At 34.3% G+C, this 10,307-nt stretch overlaps 1 protein-coding gene across 1 annotated transcript; it reads right to left on the bottom strand.

Annotated features, from left to right (window-relative positions):
- Positions 1-430: 430 nt before the first annotated feature.
- On the bottom strand, positions 431-3,839 carry LOC146904106 (protein FAR1-RELATED SEQUENCE 5-like). The gene has a single exon (XM_085725105.1). The coding sequence runs from the start codon at positions 3,114-3,116 to the stop codon at positions 543-545; it is 2,574 nt and encodes an 857-aa protein (XP_085581231.1). The 5' UTR covers positions 3,117-3,839; the 3' UTR covers positions 431-542.
- Positions 3,840-10,307: the final 6,468 nt, after the last annotated feature.

Here is a 10,307-nt window from a genome sequence, read left to right as displayed (position 1 = left end):
ACCCATTTTAAGTCTTGCCTAGTAAAAATATTTCATTTTGGAATATGGTTTTTTTTTTTGAGAGGGATAGAGTTTTTTTTTTTTTTTGAAAGAGATTCTTCGATAGTGTTCGGAATATTGTTTCTTACAACTAAGTGCAACTGTGCAAGTGTTTGTCTACATATGTTATTCAAAACCTTAGTTCAATAACGTATTCAATATCCACGATGGTTATCAAATGCATCCTTCATAATAATAAGTAGCTTGGTTCGACTCAATTAATGTGATATCTATTTTTGATGCTACATTTAAATACATAAATTTATAATGTCAATCTCTTCGACACATAAACCAGTACAGTTGCAAAATTTATTCCGCCAAATACATAACTTCACGCACTTCTTCAACAAACGTTGCATTTATGCCACTAACTCATCCGCGTATAGGCCCTTCGAAACGATACTATAAGAAAACAGAAAACAACCAATCGTGAGAAATAATAAATTCATCACAAAAATTTGTTATAGACAAATGATTAACTCACCATTTAACCGTCAGTATGTTCAACCGTCAGTGTCGTCCATCATGTCACCAGAACCATTAGCGTCCTCATCCTCCAGATTTTGATTTTGTGGAACGCCATTACAGGACCTTCTGTTGTGACCAATTACACCGCAGTTGCCACACTTGTGTTGCCCTCTTCCCCTACCCGTTCCAGCTGACGTACTCGGTCCACATCCCTTTGTTCTCACAACTGGGGGATTCATTACTGTCTCTTCAATGTTTGCAATGTTGTCAGTTTCAGTGTTAGTTTCATGTACATTGCCACCATTTGCATGCTTCACCTTCAGCTTATTCAATTCAACTGTCATCACATCAACAATGTGTTTATAGTCTTCATCATCACCGTGTGCAACCACTGCTAATTCTTTGAATAAATAATGTAGATTGGCAAGCTTTGCAGTCGAATTTGATTCCCAGTAGAAAGAGCCATCTGTGTGAGTTCCACTGAATTCTTCCTTGGCTTTCTTAGTCCATCTTTTCAACACCAAACAACTGGGCAGCTCATCCTTTTCTAATATCACTAGTACAGCGATAATATGATGACAAGGCAACCCCAAGGACTCCATCCTTTGGCAATTACATCTAAAATCCCCAGTTGTAGGGCAGTATAAAACATTCCACACTGATCCGGTATCATTCCACTTTTTAACAAGGTAAATTTCATGCATTCCCGTCTTAAGGCGATCGCAGATTCTTAGTGACAAAGCTTTCTTTAACGTCGGACGAAATAAAAGAAATATCCTATTTGTAAAATGGACAGATGCAAACCTCTCTAAGGATTTCAAATTTGTTTGCAAAACAAACTCACCGTATAATCCTTCAAAATTAGCTTCCACTTCCCTGAATCTAAAGTATGTTAGGCATCTATGAAATTGTTGAACAAAATCAGTTAAATTGCATCTGGAGTGAACATACTTTCCAATATGGCTATGCAACGCCTCACACCTTGATGTCGTCCTTATCCCAGCAAAAAAATTACCTCGTATCAAAGCTGTAGCCCACATGTTTCTTCTCTCGTACAAATCTTGTATCCAAATGTTGTCTTCCAATCCAAACTTACTCACCATTTCATCCCAGGTTTCTTCAAACCGACTAACATCAATGTCACCCAACATGCACCTTTTTAGGTATGGCATGAAATCAGGAACACCTACATTGCTAACTGCATTGCGTAGCAAATGCCATGCACATAACCTATGATGAGCTCCAGGAAAAACATTACGAATTGCATTCCTCATGGATAAATCACCGTCAGTTATAACTGATGTTGGAGCCGTGCCTTCCATTGCCTCCATCATTTGTTCAAGTAGCCATACATATGTTTCTTCGGTCTCATTTGATACGAGAGCAGTTGCAAAAATAATTGTTTGATTGTGGTGATTAACTCCAGAAAACACAACAAAAGGACACATATACTTGATCTTCCTATATGTCGCATCAAATGCTACAACATCACCAAACAACCTATAATTCAATCTGCTCTCACCATCGCACCAGAAAAGATGTTCCAACCTCCCCTCATTATCAACTGTGTGTCTAACAAACATCATCGGGTCTTTGGTTCCCAAATCTCTAAGAAACTTTAGTGCAGTGGATGCATCAGCCGCTCGTAGATGTCGTTGTTTGGCAACTTGATTGTATAGGTCCTTCCTTCTAAAACCTATCTTCCCATATCCCCCACAGTTGTTTGCAAATGCACCATATACTTGACAAGTCCTAATTCCAACTTTTTTAAAGTTTAGAATTTGGGAAATATCAGCCTCCGTAAACTTTCTATGTCCAGGTAACATAGAACAATATTTATCTTCAATCAATGTATGGTTGTGTTCATCAGCAAAGAGAGTCACATACCATCTTTCTGTATGAATATTAACGTGAACACGAAATTTAGCCAAACAACCACACCTACTTTCACGTCTTGGTTCACGCTTTGGAGTTGGCGTAGTTCTCTCATTAGTTTCCCTGTAACCCTCACTAGAACAAACAAATGTTTGTTGCAACTTCTCACCCTTTACATTCCTAACAAGCTTGCTTTTGCGGACAGAGAAACCATTCAATCTTGAATACCAACTATAGAATTGATATGCAGTTTCTAAATTTAAAAAATCATACCTCCCAACATCTTCAATGCTAATATTTTTCATATTCACCTTCAATATATCAGGCATACCATTTATGGTAATTGGATCTTCTTCTGGGTTATGTTCATCGAATTCTTCGTCAGTGTTGTCCAAATTCTCATCTTCATTCCCATTCTCATTACCATCCCCACCATCATCCTCATTCATATTCTTATCCTCAGCTTCATACTCATCATCCCCACTCTCATCCTCATTCATAATCTCATGCTCATCTTCATACTCACCATCCCCAATCTCATCCTCATCCTCATCCTCATCCTCATCCTCATCCTCATTCATATTCTCATTCATATCTGCTTCAAAAGCATGCTCATGCATCTCATCTTCAAACTCGCAATCCCCATTCTCATATTCATACGAACTACTTTCAGTTCCATTGCTATTGTTACTCAAATGTTGTGTTGAGCCTTGATTGTAGTCATTCATAGACATGATATTGTTAATGTTCTGCTACAAGTAAGAAAGTATTTTAACAGTTAAAATCAATCCACCATTTAACAAAAATTTGCATATATTGTTAGTAAGGCGTGACAACATTTCAAATCAACAAACACTGTCGATTTAACTCAAATTTGCAAGATCATCACCAGTCATTAATTCTTTTCAACAGTGTTGCAAATGCAATCTGAGCACCATGTATGTATTCCTTTAAGATTTCATCTAATTATTTCATATTCATAAACAACTAAACTCCAGATTAACAATGGCACGGCTAACTTTAGGATCTAACACCACTTTGAAAGGCTAATATAAGTAAAGATCTAAAAACCCCTTGGATTTAACACAGCTAACATCTAGCATCGTTTATCGCAAAGATAGTCGAAGAAAATATACTTACTCAAAACAATGTTAACTGCAACAGATTCGCAACGATTTGCACGAACGAGGAAACAGGAATCAACGATTTCGAATTTTTTTCGGAGAAATATTCTAGGATTTTGATTTTGTTAAAATGTTGGATTTTGATTTTGGTAAAGTTATTGTTAATTGACGTCATAAACTTGATTTTAAGTTATTGAAAATCGATTTCTTAAAAATACAAATAATTGGAATAAACCGGAAGCAACAGGTAAAACATCAAGTGGCAACCGGAATTCCAGGTCAAAAAAAACTGATCCATGGTGGAACATATTGAAAACTGGTCCATGGAAGAAGCCGTCTAAAATAGGTTGGTACTTATGGAAATAAGATTATAAAATTTAAGAAAGAAAGTTTTAAAAAACGGGTGCGGGGCGGGGGTGGGTGCGGGGCGGGAGTAAGCATACCCCGCACCTGCCCCCGTACTAAAACTCCAAATTTCCCCCACACCCGTACCTGCACCCGGTTAAATCGGCTTTTCCCCGTTAAATTCGGGGCGGGGGCGGTCGGGTCTTGCGGGGGCGGGGTTTGTTGCCATGTCTACCAATACGCCTTACAAAGAAATTAAAAAAGAAAAACGACTTCCAAACAATACGTAACTTTAGTTTTTTAAATTATAGCAACAACAATTCTAAAACATAGCCAATGATCATACTTTTTGAAAAACTTCACGATACACAACATTTTTGGTTTCCTTGCAAACATTATTATCTTCATCCAAGATGAGCAGCTTCAAACCTTTCCTAGAAGTAACTCGAGAGACAACGACATAGAGTTGTCCATGCGTGAACACGGGCTTAGGAAGATAAACTCCCACTCGAGATAAAGATTGACCCTGACTTTTATTTATTGTCATCGCAAAACAAAGCGTCAATGAAAATTGCATGCGTCTGAATTTGAAGGGTAGTTCTGGATCACTCGGAATAAGATTCATCCTGGGAATGAATACCCTGGTACCTGCCCTTTCTCCTGTAATTACAGTAGCAACTACCGTGCTCTTCCCTAGATGTGTAACTGTCAGCCTCGTACCATTACACAGTCCATTGGCCTGATCGATGTTTCTCATCAGCATAGCCGGACATCCCACCCTTAGTTTCAACCGGTGATTTGGAATTCCAGAGCTCTTAATACCATTAAGAAATTCTGTTGTGAAATACTCGCTTTGGACATCATAATTTTCACACGATCAACTGAGTCAAGCGTTGGTGCGAGTATTTCCCTTTCTTGGAAAAATAGCTGGTCACCAATGTTATCATTCAAATCAGGATACACAAAGTTTATAATTGACATCAACGGATTTGTTGTGTCCGATATGAGCAAATATTCAGGAATTTCTACCTTCATTTCACCATTCTCATCCGAAGCGTCATTGTCGTCTCCATTTGAGAGTATCCACTTGCCAAAATTAGGAATTTCTTCCTGCTCTGCATGCTCTGCAGGTACCAAAGATGCACCCAATCTCATATTAACAGTAAGCCTCAACAAATTACAATAAGCCCATATCTTTGATGAATTGATTGAGGCATCAACAATATCTTGCCTCGTTCCTTTTCGGACAACAGGCAATATCTGCCTGAAATCACCACCTAAAACTACTGTCATTCCACCAAAAGGTCTAAACTCGTTTAGGGGATCATTCTTGGACATCACACATTGATCGGTCAACTGCCTCAAAGCACCATCGGTGCATCATTGGAGTCTCATCCCAAATTATCAACTTTGCAGCGCACACCAGGTCGGTCCTAGGACTATCCTTTTCCATCGTAAGCGATGATGCCTCATTAATCTCAATAGCGACTGTCAGCGTCGAGTGCGCGGTTCTTCCACCTGGTAATAGAAAAGCCGCTATACCGCTGGATGCAACATTCAATACAATTAACCCCTTCGATCTAACAACATCTGACAATGTTTTTCATATAAAGGTTTTTCCAGTACCACCTTAACCATATAAGAAAAAGAAACCACCCTCGTCAGAACCAATGGACTCCATGGTCTTGTCATGCACACATCTTTGTTCATCAATCAACATCAGCGTGTGTCTTATCCAGTTTATCTTTGTTGTCATTTAGCTCATCAACGATACGCTTGTTTGTGAAAGTTGGCATGTCTGCTGCATTTGGCCTGGGCATAGATTTGAAGTCAATAAGAAACCGTCCGTTTTCCTGAAGCAGCATTTCAATTTCAATCAAACACAGCTTCTTCAAGTCATCGTCACTGATACGCAGATCTGCATATTAAATGTAAAGTCCCGAAATTAATATTGACACATTTGCATGCATATGTGTGCACGTTGAAGAGAAAGATAAAATATTAGCTTTATATGAGAATTCTTTATATTTAAACATATCAGCTTAAAAAATGTAGAAAATGCTGAATGGTATCGTAGAGTTAGTAACTCTTGGTTTGTTCTTTACTATAATTGCCTCGTCCATGTCATTTGCACCCTGATGCTAAACTCGTCATCCCAGAATTCCAAGCAGTATTTGACTTGTGTTGCTTCAAAAACAACAACAAAGGAGTACGCAAAGAGAAGTGCAGTGGAGACAACACTAACAAAGCATATCTCAGTGGAGACATGTTTTTACTTTGAAGTTTTATGTTACCTCTTAATGCATTTTAAGTGCAGCTTTTCCTTTTAAAGTTGCATAATGACACGCCATTTGTTCTAATTCCCATCAATGACAATTGCAACATGTTCTGGCCTTAAAAAAAAATATATCATTATGTCTTGAAACATGTCTATTTTCACTTCTGTCTTTGTCATAAAAACTAAAAATGATAGTAAGAGAATATATGCAATGCAACAGAAAAAATGATATTAAAGTTACGACTCAATTCTTAATCGAAAAAAGCTTCTTTCAGCTTAACTCAAACTAAAAAAATAAGCTTATTTGTAAAGGATTTCCCAAGCCATTATCTAATTAACGCGAAAATAAATAGATATAGAAACTGCTACAAAAAGATGTCATGAATGCTCACTAATCTAGATAACGTGAAAAATTAATCAATTAAAGAACAGTTTTGTGGCGTTTATAGTAAGTCATGCATTAACCTTATGTTGTTTGCATTATTTGTGGGTGTGTTAGTGTCAGTTCTGCGCTGCTATTACGTGATGTAGCTGCTGGCTGGGAGTCTTTTGTGTGTGCATAATTGCTGTTGCGTCCGCTTGGCTTTTCTGTTTTTTAGTTGCAGGTATTTCAGCCTGTTGTAGTGCAGCTTTGCTGCTGTGCAGCTGCGATTTTTTAGAGGATCTTTGTGGGCATTAGGTTGTGAGACAGGGGTACTCTCGTGTAGGCAGCACCACGGTTTGTCGTGGTACTTTGCTGGGTTTGGTCTTTGATTAAGGCAACCTAGTGTACACCTCGGCCTCATGATTATTGCACCCGACCCTTGTATATGAATTTACCATCCGCATATATCTCCCTTAGATCATACCCCTATTCAAGCCTTCAAAACACTCCCTACATTCACATTTAGGTTCCCTCGTAGAAAAATATTTTCTCCTAGTGGTATATTTAGAATTAAGCCTCCTAAATCATCCCAAAATTTACTTTTAAAGTTTTTTTTAACCCTGCCCAGGGTGCATAAGCACTAATGATATTAAAGATGTATTGTTCCACTATAAATTTTAGGAATATGATATGCTCTTCTATCCTTTTCACATCTATAACATCCTTCTTTCATTCCTCATCAACAATAATGTCTACCCTATTTGTCGGTCTAACTTATAACACTAAAGACTTATTGTTACACTATAAATTGTATAACTATGATATGATGTCCTATCCTCTTTACATATACAACATCCTTCTTTGATTCTGTATTCACTATGATGTCTACCTCATTTCTCGTTCTAACTTTATTAGTGTACCAATTCTAAAACCTTAAACTATCTAATTCTTTCACCCTTTCATCCACCCACTTAATTTCATGATATTAAAGATGTATTGTTCCACTACACTTTTTAGGAATATGATCTCCTATCCTGTTCACATCTATAATATCCTTCTTTCATTCCTCACCAACAATAATGTCTACCCTATTTGTCTGTCTAACTTGTAACACTAAAGACGTACTGTTACACTAAAAATTGTATAGATATGATATGATGTCCTATCCTTTTTACATATACAATATCCTTCTTTGATTCTGTATTCATTATAATGTCTACCTCATTTCTCGATCTAACTTTGTTAGTGTACCAATTCTTAAACCTTGAACTATCTAATTTTTTCGCCCTTTAATCCAACCACTTATTTTCCTATATGCACGTACAATAATCTTCCTTCTAGTCATAGCACCAACTATTTCAATATATTTTTCTATAAGAGTGTCTATATTCCATGTTCCAAAACTGATCATACTCTCTTGTACTAACTTCTTTATCCACACATCATTTTTAGAGGTCCATATTACACCTCAAAATGAATGTGATACAAATAACATACATTTTGCCCAAACCATGGGTCGTTTATGCGTATGATGGTTTACCAAAAATTATCATTGATAGTTGAAAGACCAATTTTAAAAGGCTATATTGTGGTAGCAAAATATTTGCATTGATTTTGCTAGGCTGTATTTTTTATTCATTGTTTGAAAAATGGAATATGTTATTTAGTATATCAATAATATTAATGGGATTTATACCGTCTTCAATAATTTTTATTTTTAAATCAAAAGTGGGCAATTAGAGTATCACCTCACCAAAATATATTAAATAAAAAATATATACAATAGAAAAAGAGGAGAGACCAACCCAAAACTCTCAAAAATTTAAGAATCTAAAGTTTGATAAACCAAACTTGTTTCCAACAGAATACTCACTAATTTGGGCAGAGATGCTATTGCAGTTAGTATAATCATTAAGAGTCAGACCTAAATTTGCTAAAGCATATAAGCAAAAATTTAATTCTCTATAAATATAAGAAAATATAACTTTCATAAGCATATATGTTCCAAATTTGTTAAACACTCATACAAACTTCTATAAGTAGCTAGCATTTCTCTTTATATATGTTTATATTTGGGTTTCTTAGTTAAGATTTCTTTTGTAAAAAAAAAAAATTAAGATTTCTAAAACTTTTTTATATATACATTCAAAAAAAACTTTTTTATATATGTTTAAAATTATATTTGTATAAAATTTGTTAAACACTCGTACGAACTTCTTATCGAAGTCAAATATCTCAAAATTCAATAATTTTTTATATACACTTAAAATTATGTTTGTATAAAATTTATTTAATAAAACACTGATAAAAATGTCTCAAGTAAGTCAAATATCTGTAAAGATTAAAACCAGTTTATATGTGATTAATGCATTAAAATCACGTCATTCTCCTTTATTTCTCCATTAAATATCTAAGGTATTTTATTAATGATATTAAATCGATTTAAACAAAATTAAATCAAAACAAAATTAAATCATTTAAATAATGTGATTCTCATTACCTGTATAGGAGTAAAGTAGTCATTAAGGAGAATATCTTCATTAATATTAAAATGTGATTAATGATTTAGAAATTTTTTAAAATGTGATTCTCATTAACAATATATATATATATATATATATATATATATATATATATATATATATATATAACACAGCCCTCTCATTAAGGAGAATATCTTCATTAATATTAAAATGTGATTAATGATTTAGAAATTTTTTATTACATTAATATCATTTGTTTTTTTTATGGTCCTTTTGAATATTTGTATTTCTTCATCAGTTTGAAAACAAATCTTTATTGTTTGATGGTGAACAACGAAGACCATATATAGAACTTGAGATTCTTAAAATGCTTTTCCAAAGAATAAATATTTACACCAACAACACAACACGATAAGAAAGTGGTACACACCATATTATCATTTGTTTTTTTTATGGTCCTTTTGAATATTTGTATTTCTTCATCAGTTTGAAAACAAATCTTTATTGTTTGATGGTGAACAACGAAGACCATATATAGAACTTGAGATTCTTAAAATGCTTTTCCAAAGAATAAATATTTACACCAACAACACAACACGATAAGAAAGTGGTACACACCATATTATTGTAGCCAATATACATATGATTTACTAATAAATCCTTGAATGTCTACACATGACAATTGTCCACAAGTTCATTATGAATATTTCTAAAAAAAAATAATCATTATAAGCAGTGGTAGATGTGAATCCTTTAGTTATTTCCATTTTTTTATTAAAAAATTGATAAAATTTGTCATTTATTATTCTTAATGATTATCGAAAAATAATAATTATTCTTGCTTTTTTTTTTTAGGCATTTTATACTTACTTGTATAAAACTTATAAATATTACCATGTATTGGACCATGTGAGATTGAATCCGTAATCCTTATTTGTAAATGATAAAAAGCGAATTACTCCTTTGATATTATACCAAAAATATAATATATATTGAGTTATGTGTCTGCAATTAAATGCTCAAAAGATCTGCTCATAGCAATTATGTTTTGTCTTAAGCCAATAGCTTCTTTTGTTTAATGAGTCAATTGATTTTTGAAATTATTGTGAGACCATTATTGGTTAAATTTTACTTAGACTCAGGTCAAACTCCATACTATCATAGACCTTCCATAGAAACTGGAGGGTCAGCACAAAAAATCATTATCATTCAAAATTATTATTTGAGAGTTTAGATTATCGGAAATTAAGAAAGTAACTTTTTTTTACATATATTACTTCAAAAAACCTTTTTTACATATATATAATTTGTTTTTTTTTATCATGATGGCC

This window comes from Medicago sativa, chromosome 7, assembly GCF_051527215.1.
Source record: "Medicago sativa cultivar Bolivia chromosome 7, Bolivia_mono, whole genome shotgun sequence".
Lineage (NCBI taxonomy): Eukaryota > Viridiplantae > Streptophyta > Magnoliopsida > Fabales > Fabaceae > Medicago > Medicago sativa.
The sequence above is the reverse complement of the archived record's forward strand: the minus strand, read 5'-3'. Positions and strand labels throughout refer to the sequence as shown.

Coding starts and splice junctions, on each gene's coding strand:
- LOC146904106 (XM_085725105.1), bottom strand. CDS start 3,116: ATGTCTATGAATGACTACAATCAAGGCTCAACACAACATTTGAGTAAC.